Raw genomic sequence first — 21,580 nt, 5'->3', positions numbered from 1 at the left:
CGAACGAATATTTGACTTCAAGCCCAAAAGCAATGGAAGCCTAATCTGAAATTTTCTACCATGCAAATTTGATTTGACCCAGTTTCAGTTTCCTATTTTCGTTAACATTTTCAAGTTAATTAATTGCTAACTTTGGTTAATCGGTACTCTTGCAGGCGGAGCTGTCGCGTTTCGTAGAAGCTCAGCTCAATATTCGCAAAAAAAGTTTTTCTGATTTCCTCACTACATTTCACTTTTGGTAGACAAAAATCGAAGTTCGCTGTTTAACAAAGGTGACTCCATGTGGGGTGCTTCAAGTTGGCTCCGAAATTCACAAAACCGTCAACTAATTACATTCAACTATATGAAACTCAAGCTCAACAACTACACCTCTAAGTAATTACCATTTCTTATAGCACACAAGGCTCTACGTGAGAAACGTTTTTATTTAGTAATTTTTTGAATTATTTTTGCTTTAAATTTTTGCATCTGTGAGGAAGGCTGGAACTGTAATTGTTGCTGTGGGCCCAAGATATAAGGTACAATGTAGGCATTGTGTGCTCAAGTTAAGTCTCAAATAAGAAGTCAATGGAGATTGAAGGAAACTGTATCATGATGGAAGAAGTACGCCAAGAAACATCCAGCTGAGCGGCTTCTGCAAATCGTTTTTAACGTTTTATTGATCCTAAATGTTTTGTACAAGGAACTTACAACTTAAAACGCATTACAGTTAGGGTTCATCATAGACCTGTCCAGTTTCGAAATCCCAAATGGTCGGTTGGAACCAACAAAAAAGCACGAAAATATGCATGACTAATAAGAAATTTTCAATCAGCAATTTGCTTGCCCGTTCCATGATCCATAGTTCAGAAAAATACTCTTTGCCACTGTGTGGGCAATGGTTTGCATATGGAGCGGAATTTCATCTTTGGAAGAAAAAAGGTGGATCGGAAGTCTTGATCACTCCCAAAATTCTTTGCTCAATTCTTTCGTCGTTATGAGTCTCCGGAAAAGGTCAGTAGCTGTTTTATCTGTATGGAACTGCCCTTCTCTTCTGCTATGCTAATTAGGAGAATTGTCTTCATCGTCTTGATTAATATTTGCCGGAAGTCTTTTCTCGCACAAGATGCCATCGAAATGGGTGGGGCAAACGCAGGCGAATCCGTATTTACTGTTTGTGTACATGCTGTCCACACACGTTCCACCGTTCAGACAAATGCTTTGTGTGCATGGGCTGTGAACTGTTAGTTGAAAAAAGCATCATTAATATTGAATCCAATTATCAGTATAAATATAGCATTACATAAAAATAACCTTCCCTTCACTATTTTAGCGTACGAATTAATTACTGGGCGTTTACTTTTTCAACCATCAAAACCCCTTCTTTTTTTTCATCTTATTTTGGGTTAGACAAAGGCGCGTGGGATCAGTGTATTGCTTTCGCAAAAACTCTCAAGTTTTGATACCCTAAAAGTGAGAGGCGAGTGCACTGCTACTTCACCGCCCTTTATTATCAATAGATTTTATGATTGTGACTGACGTAGATCGATGTTTCATGCAGACACTGCAGGTTTATACTCATGCAGCGGGATACTCATGCAGGATGGCAGCATGCTAAATACAGTCATGCGCTCCATACCTGTTCGATGAGCAGTTTCCTGTTAACGATTCTCCTACCTTCACAGTGTTTGCCTGAGTAACCATGGCTACACCTACATATGTGCTGGTTACCAAACAAGGAGCATACGCCTCCATTAAGACAAGGATTTGGTTGACATGCAGTAACTGAGAACACAAAACAATAGTATAAATCAATATGTGAGTTGAGCGTTGTGTGCATAGAAAATTGAATATAGTGGTAGTGTGTGTGAGTGAAAAGTGTCTCCAATTAGTGCAAAAGCGCTAGAACAACTAGACACTTAAAATAAAGAGATGCATAGTATCTGTATCAGTGAACTTCAATTACTGTGAACGTTTTTCAAAGATTATATTTTTATTACGTACCTTCGCATCGCTTGCCATAAAAACCGTAAGGACATTTACAACCAAAACCAGTATTGGAGTCACGGCACGTTCCACCATTGATACACCTTGCTGTTGAACACTCACTTATAACTGTACAAAATATATCATATATGTAAGAACTGAGCCATACCAAGCAAACAGACCGTTACTGCAAAGGTAATACCATGACTATTAATCTATGCAAAATGGCTACCCATTAAAGACAATAGTCCTTTTTAATTACATATGCAAATTGCCCCTTTCAGATCACATGACATTCCCTTGAGAATGTTTTTTTTTTGATGAGAAACATGTTCAAATATTTACACATGAGAGAATCAACTCCCAAAGAGTGGCATCACATGGTCTGAAATGGGACAACAATCAACGAAGGTAAAGAGAACTATTGAAAGAAATACTCAACCTTAAAAGAGGATTCACGGATGCTAAAACTGTTGAACGTTACCAACCGAAGTTTGACAGAATGTCTTACCTTCGCATGTTTTCCCTCGATACATCGATGGACAGTTGCAATAAAAATCGCCATCTTGTTCAAAACAAGTGCCAGCGTTCTTACATGGATTTGGATCACATTGGTTTATATCTATGATATTACATGAAAGCCAACGAAAAAAAGATGAGAAAGTATCAATATGTATTGCTATATCACTCAGTTTATCTCGCTGTCTGTCTGTCTATCTGTCTTTCTGTGTGTCTCTTTGTAAAGCCGCTTTGGCCAGTTCCTATAATGCCGTTGGCCGAAATGTTATTTAGATGGCAAAATGGTCGCGTCGTTACCACATCGGCCTGTCTATTTTTGTCTCTACGTTTTCCCGTCTGTCTGTCCTTACCTTCGCAATTCTTTCCCTTGTAACCTTCTTTACAAAGACAGTTGTATGACTCTTCAGTTTCACTACATTCGCCACCATTACGACAGGGGTTTGGGTGACATTTGCTAACCGCTGCAGCAACACAACAACAAAATCAAATATAAGTTCAACAGTTTAACCTCCGAAACTGAGGCCGAAAAGTAATAAAACTGAATTAAACTAAAGTAAAATATTTAGTATATTCTAAAATACAGAAATGCTTGTTTAATAGTTTATTTTTAAATACTAAAGGTAAAAGATTTCAGAATTTTTCGAGTTTTGCAGGTAGTGGTAATTGCGCCGAACTATAAATATTTTGAGCTAGGTCATAGTACCTTCACAGTTCTCTCCACGAAAGCCTACTGCACATGTGCAAAGATGTCTACCCATAGACTCTTCGGTACAGGTACCTCCATTCTTACAGGTATCTGGATCACACTCTTTCCTGGCTGCAAACAAAAGTATTAAATAAATATTTGTTGTTTTTTTCTTTTTAATTCTTGTTGTGCATCCACGGGTTACTGGGTTCTGTGTCGTTTTCTCTAATGATAGCTAAATGGTAAGTAATTATAAGTAAAGCCTAGGAATCAGGCCCCGAAAAACACCAGAGAAACGTTCGGCATTAAGGAAACTCAATATGGTGGCTCTTCCAGCAACTTCGTTATCACGCCTTGTTAAATGTCGAAAGTTTGACGGTAAACGCCTGACGTCCAACTGCCGTTTGAGGTTTGCAGTACCTAGCAAGAACGTCGTGCTAAAGGTGTTTGAAGTTCCCTGCAGTGTACCGCCTCTTTTCCAGATCTTTGATTCCCCAGGAAATCTAACATAATGTCCGATCAAAAAATTGTACTTACTTTCACAGTGGGTACCAATGTATCCTGGTGCACAGCTGCAATAAAAACCACGTTTCTTGCGCATGCAAGCACCGTCATTATGGCACGGCTGTGCTGAACAAGGACCTGATCCTGGAAACAAACAATTGACATACTCATATTTAACTAAGTTTAGCTATTTTTCAGCCGCCATTTTGTAAAGTCGGGACCATATATATACTTTGCTTCCATAAATAAACTGAAGTGCTGCTTTTGCAGAGTTGATAAATGAAGCAGGTTTTAAACCAATGTGTTTCAGTTCGTTAAATCAATAAAAGCATATCTCCCTTGTAAACTTAACATTCACGGTTTATTGGTTGACAAGGGCCCTATATCCGAGATACCGTAAGTAAAATATTAAGAGATGTTGTGACCAATTAAAGTGTCCAATTAAAGTGACCAATTAAAGTGTCTTTTCTGTAACCAGTTAGTGCAATCTCAAAAAATGGGGGAAAGCTTTGGCCATTTTATATTATTATTATAAATATTATTTTTATATCATATTACCATAATGTATGTATTAATTTATCCACAGAAGCTAAATACAATTGGGGAAAACGAATGAAAATAGATCGATTGGAATGGCATCGAAATACAGACTACTTACTTTCACTGCCTGTTTCTTCATTAGAGTAGAATGCTTGAGATTGTCGGTCATCATTAGGCTGGTTCAAATATTGTTGCTGCAGAAACTGATACTTTCTTACTAAATTTGGAATAAACTGACGCCGTACAAGTAACCCTTGGCCAGATTTCTGGGATGGTAAATTCTGATTCTTGACAGCAAATGTTTTTCCTGTTTTGTGAGGTAAATTGCTCCATTGAAAGGATTTTACTGCAGACTTTTTTGAATCATGTAGAAGTCCTACTTTTTTACCGTCAATTGTTGGAATTATTGCTGAGGATTCCTGTTTATTCCCTTTAATGTTTTTTGAGGTAGATTGATTTGCTGTTGCAATTCCTGTGACAAGAACAGCCACTACAAATATCAAGGATCCTGCCTTAAAATTCATACTATCCTATGTTTTGAAAAAAGATCATCTCTTCTCTAATTGTTTTTGTTTTTAATGTTCTTATTCCCGCTTTAACTGGTAAACATAATTGTCTGTATTTCGAAATTAGATTCAACTTCCAAAAATAATAGAGCAAACCACCTGAAAAAAGGTCACAATTCTTTGCTCACTGTTAAAAAATTAATGACAGTACTTGCCAAACGAAACAAGTTTTCTATTGTTTTGGCTTTTTGGGTTGTAGGTCTAAATTTTCTTATTAAATAGAAAAATAATGATCGACTTCAAGCCATAAATTTACTTTGAAACAAACCGAAATTTCTTAATCTTTTTTTATTGGTAATTAAACTTGAAAAATTAATATAAATTATGGAGCACTCAAACCTCATTATGTGCCTTCACATTAAAAAATACCTTCTAGTATTTGCGATTCAATCTGGAAAAAGTATAAAATTAAAATTAACTTCTTGGCACTGTACTAATCAGCTAACAAATATTTAGAAATGACGATTATCAAAATATGGTTGAATGGGTCAAATCATAAGGTCAATGACAAACCAGAAGTTTGTTGACCATCTCAAAAGCGACAGACACTTTAAGAAAAAAAGAGCAAGCTCAAAAGTAGCCTACATATAATATAACTTTTTTGATGCTAAAGAAAATTTGCGCAAGAAAATAGACCCAATTAGTTTAGTAAATTTATGATTTAAATTAAGAAATCAAGAGACGAAGAGACCTTACAGTCAAGAACCGCAGCAAAAAGGTCACATTAATATTATAGACAAAAGATGAGATAATAATACGAAAGCCGTTGTATTTTTTGGAAAGAGCATTTTTGAAACAGTCTTCTAGTCTTTTTGGTTACCAAGATTGGATGGCTTTTTGATTTAGAAGTGAATGCTCTAGCTTGATTGATGCCTCAAATTCGTCATGTGTTGAAGATGTGGAATTTTAACTCTTGGTTTTAAATGAATAAGCCATATGAGGATCTACGTGTTATTCGTGTGTGTTCATTTGGTTTGCGCAAAGACGAACGAACATCATGGAATTCAAAAAGACTTAGAACCACAAGACGTAAAAGATGTGTTTTTCAAGCATCCGCATCAAGATTCTAAATCGGGATCATCTTATAAAGGCATTAAATTGACCAAGGAAGATTCCAACAATGAAGAACAATTAATCGCAGGTAGATTTAGTCCCACAGGATGGGTCACCAAATGTCGTGGCTCAGAATGCATCAGTACTACCAACAGCAACAGGGCTGGCAACTTTCTTAATAAAGCTCTAGATGTTCTAGATAAGTATGGTGCACAGAAAAGTGGTCAGCACCACCCGACCAAAAAGCAAGATAGGACATCGTCCAATTCACTGGCTACGCTCCTTGCAACTACTTCCGGGGTAATTGGAAACGACAAAGATAACAACGCATCAAAGCCTAAGGAAACCAAGACAGAGACAAAGAAATCCCATGGTAAAATGGAAAATATTGATGAGACCAACATGAAAAGGCAAGGGTGGTTTGAAGGGAATCAAGCTATGAACAACGGAATGGTCAATGGAATGGGGAACAATATACATACACTACCAGGTCACCACAATGGGCCTTTGGCAACGAACACTATGGGCATGCACTATCATGGACCACTTGGGGCGCATATGGTGTCTCCAGTTATACATAACATAGGTATACATGAGCATGGCTTTTACCAGCCTCATGCAGGAATGCACAAGAGTATTCATGTTATGGATCCTTCGTATGGCAATACGGAACATGGCAATACAGGCAATGTAGGAACGATTGCACATTTTCACCAGCCATTGCCTTTTCCTGTTATAGGGCCTCCTATCGCCCATGGCCACGGGCACTTTCATTCGCCAGCTTTACCAAATTTTGGATTAAACCCACCTATCATTCATCATCATCATGCTGCAACTCATATCAGCGAACCGGTCGTGCACTTAAAAGGAAACCTTAATATGCTGCTGGATGGGCCTGTCCCACCCTATCCAGAAATGCCTATTCCAGGACCGATGCCTGGAATACATGGTCTTCCTGTCAATCATGTGCCTGTTCCAGTGCCGGTACCTGGACCACCAGAAATACACCGTATTCCAGTATCAGTTCCTGGACCGCCTGAAGTGCGTCCTGTTATGGTTCCTGTACAGTCTCCACCAATTATCCAAAGGGTTCCATTTCCTGTGCCAGTTCAGTCTCCTCCACAAATACACAATGTGCCAGTCCCAGTAGCAGTTCCTGTCCAATCGCCACCAAAAATCAAAGAAGTACCTTATCCAGTAAGAGTTCCTGTCAAACAGCCACCTGTTATACAAAGGTTTTTCTACCCTGTTGGCGTACCACAACCTGGCCAAGTTCACCATGTACCGTATCCTATTTATATCCGACAGCCTCCTGAGATTCGACGAGTTCCGTACCCTGTTCGTATCCAATCACCACCCGAAAAGGTTCCCATTCCGGTGCCATCAGAGCCAGAAGTCTTTGTGCAGCGTGTTCCTTACCCAGTCATAATTCCTCAGCCAGGACCAACACATGAAGTTCATCATCACCATCAACATTATATTGGTAAGAACGACTGTAATTTCGTTTCAGTCTTTTATTGTCCAGATTTTACTAAGTAATTGTTAAAAGTATTTGAGTCTGTTTATCTGCTCCACATGCATGAGGGATGGTCAAACACGAATCCAAAAATTATCGCTTGCGATTCCGCTAATTGAACAGGTTCCGTACGAGACATGCTCATGAAATCACGTCAAGTGAAACCAATATATGAATTATATACCAAATTTTCACTCATACTGAATTTGATCGCATTTTTCACCAGTAACACAAAATGGTCACTGTAATATCAATCCTTGTATAAATGGTGGAACCTGTACGGCTTTTGAGGACTCTTATAGATGCCACTGTCAAGACGGTTTCAAAGGTCTTCACTGCGAAGGTATGTCATAATTTACAGATGGAAAAGGTATATTCTCACTTTATAGGTGAAAACGTTTGATTAGAAATAGTTAAAATATTGATTTGCAAAGGACCGAATGGTACCAAAATACTCTGCAATACGTTGTAAGTTTTTTGCATTATTTTTAGTGATACTGACAAAGTCTTGTTCACAGAGCAAAGCAAATGTCATCCAAATCCATGCAGGAATTTAGGCACGTGCACAGAAGTGGAGAAAGAATATGAATGCACTTGTCAACCAGGATACAAGGGCACAAACTGTGACAGTAAGTGTTTGAAGACTACATTCAAAAGCGAATGGAACATACATATGGTCCAGTAAACTATAGTCTAGATCTAAGCAGATCATCGTTACTGATCAAAATTGGCCTGAAATAAGATTGGGTACATCCATGTCTCAGGGCTCCCATTGTTGATAGTGTCTCTTGTGTCCCATTGTTAACAGTGTCTCTGTTTTTCTTGGATCACTCAAAGTATTATCCTACAAAAGTCAGTAAAGGTTTTTGTCTCCCATTTGGCTGACTATACTTTTGATTCTAGAGTACGCAACATCTGTATTCAATTAAAATTTTTGAATCCAACTGCAAAAAGGCAAAGAATAGTTTCAAAACCTGACCAGACCTGCATTCATAACGCTGCTTACAATTAATTACTATCATTTTTTCCTAAAAATAAATGAAAGGTCTTGCAAAATTATTTTTCATTCTTCTCTCAGTAACCGATCCCTGCTCTCCTTCGCCTTGTAAAAATGGTGGAACTTGTGCCCAAGTTGGTTCCTCCTATACCTGTGACTGTCGCATTGGATGGATAGGAAAGGACTGTGGAAGTAAGTATACTAGTACAGTTACATGAAAAAATTACATGGACTACATTGGAAACCAGCAGCTAGCAGCACTGTATTCTAACGTAGTTGTCTAGTAAATTTATTCTTCCCACCTAACTTAACATTTGCATGTATTTTTTATTCTTCCACAAAGTTGAAGCCAAATGTCTTCCTATAAATCCTTGTCAAAATGGAGGAACATGTACCGAAGCGCTTGGGTCATATCACTGTAATTGTATATCTGGCTGGCAAGGCCTTAGCTGTGAAAGTAAGTAGGTCTTACAAGTTATCATTTTGAGACAACTACATCTTATGTTTAGTACATGCAAGGTGCTTGGCATTGGTAATGCCAATATAATCAAGGAGGTGCCAGCACCTAAAGTTGTATCCATCGAGGTTTTGACAAATGGAGAAGCTTGAATAGCACAGGCCGTACTCGAAAGGAAAAAGGAAAAAAAGAAAGAATGAGGTTCTGAACGCTCTCTAATCTGATATTTTGGTGCATACTTTTTGAAACATTCAGAGCGAAGGTATTACCATCACTACATTGACACGGTATGCATTATATTTGGTGGGAACAAATAAGCGTAACCTACTGTTCCACTTTATATTCATTAAACTTTCACATGATTTAGTTAACGAATTTTGAATCTGTTGACAGTTTCAGCACCAGATCCGTCAGACTCCTTAGGACAGCCAAGAGGTTTGTCACATAGTACCTTTCTAAAGTTTGCTATTATGTGTTATTTTCCATTTTAAAGAAAATTGAATATGACCTTCATTTTTTCAGGTGGATGTTATAACTGCGATCCGCACGCTTACTGCGAAGATAACACATGCGTGTGTACAGAGGGTTACATAGGAGACGGCTACACTTGTGACTTTGTTCCACAAGCAGTTCACGATAAAAGAGTAAGTGCTTTAATTTGAATTGCGAAAACAACGCCGAAATCAAACTCTGCGAAAAGAATAATAGGGGAAGATGCATGAACAAACATTTTCATCGGATGGTAATCTTTAGTGTTGCATAAAAATCGTATAAGTTAGAAATAAAGCTTAAGTTTCATTCACCTATGATCCTTAATTCCATCGTCAATAAGACGAAGACATTGTTTGTCTTGGACGTATTATTTAATACGAATTTATACAGTGTTATACCAAGAAGGGGACACACCTTTGGGGTCCGGTTTACATAGGGTGTCGGCTGATAGAGGTTTTTTAACTGATAGAAAATATAGGAAATAAAACATTATCGGGACCGTGCAACTAGGTGTCCTTTTAACGAAAGGGCGTCCACTGAATAAAGAATTTCCATCTTTCGACTGGAAAGGCGGAGTTCACACGTGGCCTAGTTTTTCCCGCCAAGACTTTGGACCCTAATTTCACCCCCTTCAAATGCCCTGGGGACCTAGAAAATAACGCTGAACGTGCAACTAACTGCCTGTTTAATGAAAGGTGCTTTATAGAGGGACTGTTCAATGTACGATGAACCCTCACATCTTATGAATTTGTTTTAGGTTTTCATAGTTGGGAAACTAATGAGAAGAAAAAACGCGAAAGTCATACCCAACTTTTCCAGCAAAAGGTACCAACTACCTAAAGCAAGGACAAAAGACGCCACAAAAGGATCGAGAAAGCAAGTGCATCCACCTCACTCGACTTCTTATAGTGCGCAGAAGTCAAAGCAATGAAAAAATTCGAGGAATGAACTCACGCCTATTCATTATCACAGATATTTTCGGATCAAATTTGAGTTTTTTGGAAGCTGCATCGTCGATTTTGAAAAGCTTGGGTGTTACAAAAGGCTCAGGTACCTTTTCAGTATGGCAGTCGTTAGCAAGTTTTAATGTCATCATTTTTAAAATTTTGATTTTGCTGACGCAACATGAACGCTAAATTTTACCGAGGAAGTCCTTTCAAAGAACTGCTCTTTCACTTTATATAGCTGCCATAACTGCTTGGTTTGAGTTTCTTGGAAGCTGCATCATCGATTTTGAAAAGAATGGGTGTTACCAAAAGGCTCGGGTACCTTTCAGTATGGCCGCAGCCAGCAAGTTTTAATGTTATTATATTTAAAGTCTCGATTTTGCTGACACAACATAAACGCTATTTACCGAGGAAGTCCTCTCACGTTGCAAAGGCCTGCTCAGTCATTTTAAATAGCTGCCATAACTGCTTGGTAGCTCTATGATAGTGGACCTATTATTATGATTGTTAGCATTAATAGTATCAAGTATTAGTATCGGAGGCACTTGAAAGAACCATGCACTTTGGACGCAAAGAAACCCTGGCAGTAAATGCCCTCAGTGTCTACACCTCATACTAACCACCTCTCTGGATTGTCAGCGTTTTTGATTATATATACATAGGAAGGTTATAGGAAGGGCTCCCTATATCAATAAATCATTATCAATGATTTTAATTCTAAATGGCATGTTCGATTTGATAACGGCCCAGCAATAAAGAAACAAGTAATGCCTTAAGTTGAAATTATTTATCGGAATAAACACTCAATTCACAATTTTCTATCAATATTTTGTACATATTTACTACTCAATGTTTGAAAAATCTAATCTACCAAAATTGTGAAGTATCAATTGACTATCAGAACTAGCTGTTATCATGCCCGAGTTATCTCATAGACTCTTTATCATGCAATACAATTAAAACATAATAAAACATTGATCCGTATATTTTAAATTGTTATCTATGATAATAATGTAGTACTGAAGCTCAAGACCAGAAATAAAAAATTGCGATCGATCCCAAATGCTAATGCGGAAAAATGATCGAAGAAAAACTTCCTTTGCGGTGACGTAATTTTTACTTGTCATGGGACGCTTTTAGCCATAAAATACATTATCCTAGTGGAAAATAAGTGCCATAATGCATTTCATGTTGCAACTATTTTTGCACCTATTTTTCTACCGGATAATGTGCTATATTTTCCTTGTATAATGGTAGTAGTGATCCTCATTACTCGCGCAAGTGGAAATAAAGAGGCTCTGCTAATCAGCAATTGTTTTTTTTCCTATTCGACAGACGTTTGAAATATTATTTTACTCATGTGTCAGAATCAGTAAACTTCCTCAAAAGCACCAGTGCATTCCTATCTATTTAAAGCAATACTAAGCTCCCAATTCCTATAAAGTTAACTGTTTTATGTCATTTGTGAAACCACCTATGTTTTTTTGTTTTGAGGTCTTGATTATCATGCAAAACTGTGGAGAAAGAAAATACAGTTTTTAGGACTATACGACATGCAAAATTGACTTTAAAATACCTGAGATATCGAGTGCGCGGCTTTTTCATAATTGCAACACAAGTTACGTTTACACCACCATAGCCCAGTTGGCAAAGTGACCCCCGTATACCTCAACTATCATGGTCAGCACACTATACATACCTTGCATAGACATGTTTGTCTTCATCTGAGCTTTGATAAAGAGGGTTGTCAGTAGCAGTGGTTTGTCTACTCGGTTCAATTTCGTGGTAAATGTCTCCCTTGTTGTCTTCATATTCGATGTTAGTACTTGGAGCCCTCGCCTCTATTACAGCATCACTGATGCATGAAAACACAACGTACAAAAGATGAAGTATTTGTATATGGTAGACTTTTAATGTTGAAAAAATACACTTAATATAGCTTTAAGTAAGCTGCAAGAGTGCAAGGAAAGGGGTTTCAGGACCCTCCTTTAGTATCAGGCTTTAGGTCTACCCACCCTCTTTGGGTGAGATCAAACCCTGCTCCCCTTGCTACTTCCCTGGTATACTTTAATTTCAATCCCCTACCCCTACCCCCTCAAAATTTTTTTTATATCCTGACACAGATCCTGGCCTGCTCAAGTCATCAGCTACAAGTCATCACTTCATAGTCCCAGATCAAAGACAGTTAACATAAGGTTTGAATAGCTGTTCGCTGGAATATATCCCTATTTATCATGTAATCATCCATAAAATACCTTATTTAAATATTTTAAAATACCTTATTATTTCTCCTTTTCGAAAAACTGATATTTTCACATGTGAAAATAACATGTTATTTTCACATGTGTAAGTGTGAGACACAAAACTAGTACGGCATTTCGTGACTAAGTCTTTATGTAAATATTAGAGTGTGTGACGAAATGTTCATGTAACCAGATAGTAGTTTTGTAACCAGAGATATAGATAGGGATATATTCTTACACACATGTACTGAGCATAGATCTCAAAGAAAGAAGCAGTAAATATAAGTTCCAGCAAAAACGTGTCAACTATTGGTTCGAACGGGATCAAAAGTACCGTGTGTAACATTTTGGCGACCCCGCCAGGACCGCTAATCGAGGAATTTCTCGTAAAAAGGCGGTTCTCTAGACCTGGAAGACGATTGACCTCGTGGTCAAAGAAGTTGATGTTGTGTTGGACGCACATGGATACGAAATTAGCGTTCCTTTGAATGCTTTCATCGCAAATAAGTCAAGCATTCCCTTCGTATGGTACTGAAGACTTGATGTACGTGGCCTAAGAGGAATTAATGTCCGTTTGAACGCCAGAAAACTTTAGAGAACGTGGTTTTGCAAGATTTGGGGGTGTGGTGTAATAACAGACCAAGCCGGCTACGATGGATTTTGATTTAGAGGCTCAGCAGTTGAGATTGGAGCAAGAAATTTTAAATTTGTCGCTAGAACGCTTGCAGGAGTTAGCAGAACACCTCAAGGTGCCTTGTGAAGATGAAGGAAAACTAAAGTTATCGAGGAGAATACGGAGGACAGTCGAAGAAGTAATAGAGAGCTCAGAGGACAAACAGTTAGTCATTGAAGACATCGGCAAATTCACCAAGGAGAGCAACACAGCGCAGAAGGATGCTGAATACGACAAAGCGAAGAAAGAACTAGAGAAGATGCAAGAGAACTTCAAGAAGATGATGGAGGATTACCAGAAGCAAATCAACGAAGCAAACGAAAAGTTGGTATCTCTACAACCAGATAACAAATCATCAAAACAGGAAGCAATCGAACCGGTATGTACTCTTAGTGACGTAGGCGTCGTAGATGTACGAAATGCACTCAGGCGCGATTTTCGTATCATTGGTATGATTGGAGGAGATACGCACAAAGACCGCTTGTCTCTCGTAAGTCTCTTGAGGCAAATCGAGGTTGGTCTTAAGAACAAATACAGCGAGACAGAAGTAATCGAAGGCGTGATCAGAGCGATTAGTCCATCACTTAAATTAAGATCTTATTTAGAAATGATGCCAGCGCTAACGATAGGAAAACTTGAGCAGATTCTAAAAGCACATTATAAACAGAAATCTAGTACAGAGCTTTACCAAGAATTGACAACGGCATGTCAGGCTGCGAAGGAGTCTCCGCAAGATTTTCTAATTAGAGTCATGGATTTGCGCCAACAAGTTCTCTTTGCATCGCAAACGAACGAAGGAACTGTTAAGTATGACTCTGCGTTAGTAAATGGTTTATTTCGCCACGTGATCGAGACCGGCCTGCAGTCGGAATCCATACGCACAAAGCTTCGGCCACATCTGTTAAACGCTGACGCTAGTGACGAAGAGCTAATGGAGAAATTAAATGCTGCGGCGTCGGAAGAGTCTGAGCGCATGAGTAAACTGAGTCCTGGGTCACGCAAAGCGCTCGTTAATCAAATTCACGCTCCTGTCGAACAAAACGATAGAAAAATACCAGCGCCAAAGAACCATGGCAGTGGGAAAGCACAGAGTGAAGATAGCTACATGGCAACGCTCAAGGCTCTTCAGGCTGAAGTGGCTGCAATTCGATCGGATTTAAATAAACCGCGCGAAAGAAGGAAGGAAGAGAGGAATGTTCGCCGTTGCACTAAATGTGAAGAAAACAACGCTGAAAGTTGTAGTCATTGTTTTAAATGTGGATCGGGTGAACACTTCGCGCGGGGTTGCAAAACAAAGTCGGGAAACTCCCGACGGCTACGCCCGGGGGACAGGGAGTAGTCCGGGAAAACAAAGAGTCCCATGTGTGCGTGTCGTGCGGAGTACAAGGGAAACAAGAAACAGTCATACTTTGTTCGGGATGCGAAAGTGTTAATTACTGTTCAAGTGCGTGTAAGTTTGCACATTGGAATGAGCACAAAACACTTTGCAATGCAATAGGCTATCTCACCCAGCAAGAGAATGAAGAGATGAGAGAACAAGGATTTTACCGCACACACCTCACGCCAGGACAACTCACCAAAGTTGTTAATTTGGTGGGGAAGAAATGCATGATAACTTGTTTGTTAAATGGTCGCAAAACTGATGCATTATGGGATACTGGGGCTCAGGTTTCTATCCTCCCCAAAGACTGGATTGACAAACAAATGGATGGGACTACCGTGCGTAAAATAGGGGAACTTTTAGATGGGCAAAATCTAAACCTGACAGCGGCCAACGGTACCCCTTTCCCATTTGAGGGTTGGGTCGAAATAGACTTTGAGCTTTTGTCAGGAGGAGAGGGAGCTAAAGTCAAAGTTCCTTTCTTGGTTTCACGAGACCAATTAGACACACCTATTATTGGGTACAATGTTATCGCAGAACTTGTTAAACGTGAAGGGGAAACAAAGGACGAAATAGTAGACAGTATGGCGGCGACAATGACTCATCTGAAAAGAAGCGACGTAGAAGGGCTAGTGAGTACGCTGCGCGCGGTTGATCCATACTGCGAACTTGCCGAAATTAAAACTTGCAAGCGAGACATTGTAATACCCAAAAAGCAAGCAACAATTATAAAGTGCTCAGCAAAGGTTGGTCCGACTGAGGGTAAGATTCCAGTTTTGTTTGAACCAGACCCCCAAGCCTCGTGGCCGAGTGAAATAAATGTACCAGAATTAGAAGCAGTTCCTCCTACAGAACCGGAAGGCAGACCAGTCCGCGAGAGACGCCCTCCACAGACGCTAACCTACAACACTCTTGGGACACCAATGACTAACTGGTACCATGCAAATGGTATCGCAGCTTACCCTTATTACGGAGGGACGTATCACTACCCCGCTCCTGCACACGGAGGGACCTTCATCAACCCACCAGTCTTGTCTAGACAAGGACAAGTTCAACAACCTTACAACCAACCTGTATACCCATGGACAGTGTATCGCCAACAGTTTAATGGCTACAACACTTACAACCCGCAGTACTAACAGATATATTTTTAACATATTATTCTTATAGTTTATCAAAAAAAAAAAAAAAAACTGGAACGGGACTGTGTCAAATACACAATGATTAGTCAGGGACTACACACGTCCTACTACACGAAACATTAGAGAGACGACGTGCCCAGCGCCGGCGGACAAGAGAAGTCATATGGACTATAGAAAACGAGACAGCAATGAACTGATTGGGCCTGATCAACCCAATTCACTTGAACTCTATAATCTGTAGATAGTCTTTGAATAGTGTACACGTCTGATTTATGTTTAGTGTTTTGTCATGTCCAGGAGGACATCATTTTAAGTGGGGGAGTATGTGAGACACAAAACTAGTACGGCATTTCGTGACTAAGTCTTTATGTAAATATTAGAGTGTGTGACGAAATGTTCATGTAACCAGATAGTAGTTTTGTAACCAGAGATATAGATAGGGATATATTCTTACACACATGTACTGAGCATAGATCTCAAAGAAAGAAGCAGTAAATATAAGTTCCAGCAAAAACGTGTCAACTATTGGTTCGAACGGGATCAAAAGTACCGTGTGTAACATAAGTATCGTTATCATGTGTATTTGAGCTATTAGTTTATAGATAAAAACTTTTTATAATAATAAAAAGCTTGTTAAGTTGATTTTATGGATGATTATATAATAAACAGAATAATACATGGGCGCGCGGAGATACGAAGTTTATCTTCTTGTGTTGAAAATCTCTCACTCGTTCGCTGCGCTCACTTGTGAGAGATCTTTTCAACACTCGAAGATAAATTTCGTATCTCCGCGCGCCCATGTAATATCCTCTATAGCTTTGGTCTCATGAGAAGGAAAACAAGATTTTTCAAATGGTCTCAATTAGATATTTCCGATATTGGGTTTCATCTAGCCTGCGTTGCTCAGCGGTCTGCGTGTTCACGGTTTCGCCTTTACCCTTCTTCGCAACACCGCAGAAAGTCAATATGAGGTAAAAAAAAAAAAAAAAAAAAGTGGATCAAACAAAACTTACCTAGGTATGTATGCAGGATTATTTACTGACTCTGTAGTGGTAGTATATCTATATGACAAGTAAGCAAGAGAAATTCATCAAAGGAATACTTCGTTATATTATATCTCAACCAATCAAATGATTGCGTTGATTACTACTCACCTTAAAGATACGTCGCTTGGTTTCTTACGTAATTTTCTACGGGGGACAACAAAGTAATGTACTTAGTTCAGTCCCATCGTCATGAATTTTGTTTTGTTTGAGAAAGCCTAGCATTAGTGACCTTTAGATCCGATGACGAGTACGAGAACGAGTACGAGTACGAGTACGAGTCCCCTCCCCCTCTCCCGGGGGGGGGGGGGGGGGGGGGGAGAGTTTCCGCCAGAATTTGGGTATGGTGTTCCGCTGAAATTCTGAAAGGGGTACCCTATTTATGATAAAAACTCAAATTTGTGGACCCTGTTTATGACAAAAGTTATAATTTATTGCACTGAGTTCCTGTTTCAATTATCATGTCACCTCGCGTATTGTTTTTTGACGACCATAAAAACCAGTTTCGGTCAATACGGAAGTGGAAACCCTGAATATGACAAGAAACTCAGAAAAAACTTGGAACTTGAGTGAAATTGCATACCCTGTTTATGACAAGAAGCTCGAAAAACCATACCCTGTTCAGCGGATCATCCCCGTATAGTCCATATATGGGAGTACCCCCCCCCTCCCCCCCGAAACTTCTCAACTCGTCATCGGATCCAAGGTTCTCTAGTAATATCACAAGAAGTGATATTAATCTGTGCAATCTTCGACTACAATGAGAGTATTAGTATGAGAGTCTGATATGTAGGTACAATAGACTTATAGCTTACTTCCCATAACCGGTCCCTCATATGAGAAAATTATATATCAAAATTATTTATCTTGTTTACCTTAATCGCAAGAACAAATATACTGCCATGGCAATGACTGCAATCAGGCATATCAGCGGTAATACAATGGCCACAGCAGTAAGAGTTGATTGGCTCTGTTGTATGCATGTCTTTTTAAATGCTTCATGGTTTTTAGAGGAATTAAATTTGGGAAGTGATGACGGCTCTGAGGATAACTTTGAAGTAGGATGACTTGGTGATGATGCGAGTTCTGTTGGCTTTGTTTTCTCTGTTACCACTTGAGCTTCGGTTGTTTTTCTTGTTGCTATTCTTGCTGTTGTCGTTTTTGCTTTAGTTCGTGTTGTTGTTATTCTTGCTGTTGTTGTTGTTTCAGCTGTTGTTGCTTCAGCTGTTGTTACTTCAGCTGTTGTTACTTCAGCTGTTGTTACTTCAGCTGTTGTTACTTCAGCTGTTGTTACTTCAGCTGTTGTTGCTGCTGGAGTGCCTAAAATAAGAAAATTATTTGTACATTACTACTAATTATTACTTCATACTCCTTTATAAAATCTTGTGCCAATATCATCTAGTAAATCAATCGTGTTTACAGCAATTTGCAGCTGAAAGTGGCTCTACAACTCTAAAGGTTTAATCTGCACTCTATTTTTGATATAATTATATATATTATATATAATATAATTATATTATATTAGATATGATTAATTTTTAATCTTTTTAAAATATATAATATTACTGATTTATTTGCAATTTTTCTCTGCATAAATTTACTGAATGAGAAAATGAAATTCATTTTAGTGCATGGCGGTTACTAAAATTATTATTCTTTGATTGTACTTTAATATTGATCTCTTTCTTATCCCGAGTAAACATTGATTTATATTGATTTCAAATAAATCATTTTAAACTGACCGGTATTTGGGAATTGCTGTTTACAACTCGGTCATTTAGATGCCTGTACGTACATGCAATTCATTCTTGAAGTAAGTATTTATCAAGAAAGCATTGTGCTAGATTTGAAATAAAAGAAAGTGATTTTAATAAGTACCCTAAAACTGTGTTTCTTGAGTTGCCCTTGACAGATCGTTACCTTTTAAGTTTCTCAACGTTATTAAGAACTTACCAATTGCGTTGTATGAGGCTTGGAATCCAGAGGCAGTGTTAACGCGATTGGAACGAAAAACGACAAACAGATCCGCCGTTTTGGACCGCCAGACTTGTGAAGTTATTTCACTTTCTGTATTTTTACCATGTAAAGTAGCAAGAAGAGGATCAGATTCCTCTTTTCCATCATAAAATATCAGCTGATCATTAACGTCACTGAGACGAAAATGTGCAAAATGAACCTCGATAGTTTGAAAAGCTTTGACGGTAATTCTCCACGAGCAAAGTTGACCATTTGCATAGTTTCCCGGGTGACGAGGGAAATTGATCATCCCATTACTTGCATTAAGTGTGTACTGACAACCTAAAATCAAAGTTAACATGTTCAGAGTTCTAATAAAAGCATTTAACCAGGTGGATATAATGTAATTAAAGGGTAATGCCGATTAAAACACCTCCCTCCGCCCGCAATGTATCTCCCGAAAGAGCGAAGAGCAACTTTTTTTTATCAACTTCAGAAGGACTTCAATAGAATAGCCCATTGAATAAGGCAATGCCAACTTATAATTAGAGAAGCAACAAAATGACATCAGGTTACATGATTAAATGAAGATGATTTAACTCACTTGTATAGTAGCAGTAGTATATTTTTTGTCCGCGAGTTGTTTGGACATATGGAGCTGGATTTTTGACATGATCACGGTTAGAATCATCTTCTGTGTTATAGTCAATCCATTCAGATGTTGCCACTGCCCATCTTACTTGCTGACAAGACATCTGTTGATGCGCAAATAGATAAAACGGCGAATTCGTTGGGAGATCTATCGGATTTGACTTGTATCCGTCATTTCTACAGCAAAAGTATATCTTTGTATCGGAATTTCTCGAGTCGACTTTAGGCAAAGTTCCTTTCGCTTTATTTCCGTTGCTGGAATTTTCATCGTCCCATTTGATGAAGCCAGAATTGAAGCCCAAAGGACAATAATTCGTTCTTTGGTAAATGCAGTATGTGCCTGTAGTAGAGCAAATATGTGTTATTACATAGATTGACAGTTAAAGAAATCAGGCAGTTCCAGCTTATACCTGCTGGCCAAACAGGCCTTCGTTGATCGTTAGTGATCTGCGTCTTTATACAGAATGACCTATTGATGCTGCTAGGTTGTACCTGTCCCTCGATATGAAAACTGACTGACTTGTCATTCCTTGGATTATTGTCTTCAGTGTCTTGGTATATCCATCCACTCTTCCAATCAAATGATGCCCCACTAGGACAACCAGTATTTGCCATTGGTAAGCCATAATATCCTTCTGGCCAATCACTATGAGATGCTGTAAGAAAAAATATAATTTACAAGTATCAGTACATTAATTCCTTTTTCTAACAATCAATTTCGCTAGCAATCTGAGCAGAAAAATTATCTACGTTGTAGAAAACATTATGTATGATTTAAATATAGTTAATGAATATCAATTGAGGAACCTGTTCTTACCAATCACACAATAATACAACAAACGAGCAGTAAATATCAAGTATGCGAAATAGCAGCAGTACCGACAACCCATGTTCAAAAACCCTTGCACTGTCAAAGACACATCGGCATTATTTTGGGAAAATATTAGGTTTTTACGAATTTACATACTGGAACGTGATTAAATTAATTATTGATTCGTCATGAACATGTCTAAAAAATTGATTAAAAATTTAACAGGACAATTGAGTGTAACTAACTTATTACATACTTTGACAGCACTACGTTTAGAAAAAAGCTTGATTCCTTGATGAAAATATTCGATGTAAGAATACTTACCAATCACACAATAGCACAGCCAACAAGCTATAAATACCAAGTAATAACAGCAGTACTGACAATCCATGTTTGTTGACAAACCCTTGCAGTGGTAGGCACCACTAGATACAAGACAACTATTGGACTTCTGTATCCAACGATGCCTTTCTCTTTAAATTTAAACGGATACTTCCTCCATGGAAAATTAACACCGAGAATAAAACAATAGAATTTTGTCAAACTAATTTGCGGACTGCGAACTGATTTGATTATCCCGTGACCTCTGTAACACAGCCATGGTATGACGTCATCCAAAAAATGCTAAAACTTGCAAAAATATCTGAACAGAATTTATTTTAAAAAGGTTTGAAGAACCGTTCGAAACGTTTGACCTAAATAGCGGAATTACTCTCAGAGTGCCGCATGATTTTATTTATTTTTTACTTTGGCTGTTATTTATTACAATTTTGTTGCACTAATTAAATAAGATCTAAACAAATATCGGCACCATAAAGAATGTTCATAAACATGTCTTCTATCGTAATTGATTTCCTCTTTCGTTACTTAACAAATAGACATCAGCCTTTTATATGACTTTCCTCATGGACAAAAAATAACCAATTAGCTATTAATAAGTTATTGTAAAGACTAGAATCGAGTTGTCAAAAGGTCAAGTCCCAGTTTCTAAACCAAGCTACATATAAATACAAAAACCGGAACACAGAAGAGTTTCGAGATGAAACGTTATTATTCCCGAAATATCACTGATTTCCTTTCCTTGACACCGAATCGCAGATAAATATTAAAATCAAGAACCATCGCGTTTTGATGATATTTTTTTGCTAGGGCAAGACAGGACTCATTACACGTTGCGTACGACCATAGTTAATTCCCCTCTATTAACTATGGTACGACTAGTACCCTCGATTTTTCATTGTCTCGGATTGGTTATTTATTGAGTCGTGATTTTCCACTGTTATTGGAACAAAAGCGTGTGAAGTGAAGACAAAAATAAAGCATTGAAATTTTATTTGATTTTCGCTTTCCCTGACGTCATTACCCGGAGCATACAACTCACGTATCTTCCGTAGCAGGCGTCATTTTACCAGACCGTCAGGGCAGGGGTGGATAGCGGC

The 21,580-nt window shown here is 38.4% G+C and overlaps 3 protein-coding genes across 5 annotated transcripts; 1 reads left to right on the top strand and 2 right to left on the bottom strand.

The window, feature by feature from the left end:
* Positions 1 to 641: 641 nt before the first annotated feature.
* LOC116304534 (uncharacterized) lies at positions 642 to 4,897 on the bottom strand. Of its 2 annotated transcripts, none has more exons than XM_031714284.2 (8): positions 4,332 to 4,897; positions 3,707 to 3,817; positions 3,188 to 3,301; positions 2,835 to 2,945; positions 2,477 to 2,587; positions 1,984 to 2,094; positions 1,657 to 1,764; positions 642 to 1,220 (listed from the first exon to the last, which is right to left on the bottom strand). In XM_031714284.2, the coding sequence occupies exons 1-8, from the start codon at positions 4,735 to 4,737 to the stop codon at positions 1,042 to 1,044; spliced, it is 1,251 nt and encodes a 416-aa protein (XP_031570144.1). In that variant the 5' UTR covers positions 4,738 to 4,897; the 3' UTR covers positions 642 to 1,041. The 2 variants fall into 2 exon arrangements, with proteins under 2 accessions (XP_031570144.1, XP_031570151.1); XM_031714291.1 differs by having other exon boundaries at positions 1,056 to 1,220; positions 1,619 to 1,764.
* A 661-nt stretch (positions 4,898 to 5,558) lies between these two features.
* LOC116304508 (uncharacterized) lies at positions 5,559 to 11,066 on the top strand. The gene is made up of 8 exons (XM_031714251.2): positions 5,559 to 7,315; positions 7,575 to 7,691; positions 7,867 to 7,977; positions 8,427 to 8,537; positions 8,689 to 8,802; positions 9,196 to 9,237; positions 9,325 to 9,446; positions 10,052 to 11,066. Exons 1-8 carry the CDS (start codon positions 5,716 to 5,718, stop codon positions 10,223 to 10,225), a joined length of 2,391 nt encoding a protein of 796 aa, XP_031570111.2. The 5' UTR covers positions 5,559 to 5,715; the 3' UTR covers positions 10,226 to 11,066.
* On the bottom strand, positions 11,014 to 20,750 carry LOC116304611 (uncharacterized). Of its 2 annotated transcripts, none has more exons than XM_089033948.1 (9): positions 20,466 to 20,750; positions 19,741 to 19,986; positions 19,284 to 19,670; positions 18,677 to 19,021; positions 17,599 to 18,043; positions 16,835 to 16,870; positions 16,694 to 16,741; positions 11,941 to 12,096; positions 11,014 to 11,755 (listed from the first exon to the last, which is right to left on the bottom strand). In XM_089033948.1, the coding sequence occupies exons 1-9, from the start codon at positions 20,530 to 20,532 to the stop codon at positions 11,746 to 11,748; spliced, it is 1,740 nt and encodes a 579-aa protein (XP_088890074.1). In that variant the 5' UTR covers positions 20,533 to 20,750; the 3' UTR covers positions 11,014 to 11,745. The 2 variants fall into 2 exon arrangements, with proteins under 2 accessions (XP_088890074.1, XP_088890070.1); XM_089033944.1 differs by lacking the exon at positions 20,466 to 20,750 and adding an exon at positions 20,148 to 20,446.
* Positions 20,751 to 21,580: the final 830 nt, after the last annotated feature.

This window comes from Actinia tenebrosa, unplaced genomic scaffold (assembly GCF_029948245.1).
Source record: "Actinia tenebrosa isolate PJP-AT-01 unplaced genomic scaffold, QUT_ActTen_1.0 PGA_scaffold0__85_contigs__length_37466705, whole genome shotgun sequence".
In the NCBI taxonomy this organism is placed as follows: domain Eukaryota; kingdom Metazoa; phylum Cnidaria; class Anthozoa; order Actiniaria; family Actiniidae; genus Actinia; species Actinia tenebrosa.
The sequence above is the reverse complement of the archived record's forward strand: the minus strand, read 5'-3'. Positions and strand labels throughout refer to the sequence as shown.

Coding starts and splice junctions, on each gene's coding strand:
- LOC116304534 (XM_031714284.2), bottom strand. CDS start 4,737: ATGAATTTTAAGGCAGGATCCTTGATATTTGTAGTGGCTGTTCTTGTC. Junction 3,302..3,706: donor CATTGGTACCCACTGTGAAA/GTAAGTACAATT, acceptor TTTTGTTTGCAG/CCAGGAAAGAGTGTGATCCA. Junction 1,221..1,656: donor CTCAGGCAAACACTGTGAAG/GTAGGAGAATCG, acceptor TTCAACTAACAG/TTCACAGCCCATGCACACAA.
- LOC116304508 (XM_031714251.2), top strand. CDS start 5,716: ATGAGGATCTACGTGTTATTCGTGTGTGTTCATTTGGTTTGCGCAAAG. Junction 7,692..7,866: donor CAAAGGTCTTCACTGCGAAG/GTATGTCATAAT, acceptor TCTTGTTCACAG/AGCAAAGCAAATGTCATCCA. Junction 8,803..9,195: donor GCAAGGCCTTAGCTGTGAAA/GTAAGTAGGTCT, acceptor ATCTGTTGACAG/TTTCAGCACCAGATCCGTCA.
- LOC116304611 (XM_089033944.1), bottom strand. CDS start 20,220: ATGGGTTGTCGGTACTGCTGCTATTTCGCATACTTGATATTTACTGCT. Junction 16,871..17,598: donor TATTTGTTCTTGCGATTAAG/GTAAACAAGATA, acceptor TGTCCCCCGTAG/AAAATTACGTAAGAAACCAA. Junction 16,742..16,834: donor CCAAGCGACGTATCTTTAAG/GTGAGTAGTAAT, acceptor CTTGTCATATAG/ATATACTACCACTACAGAGT.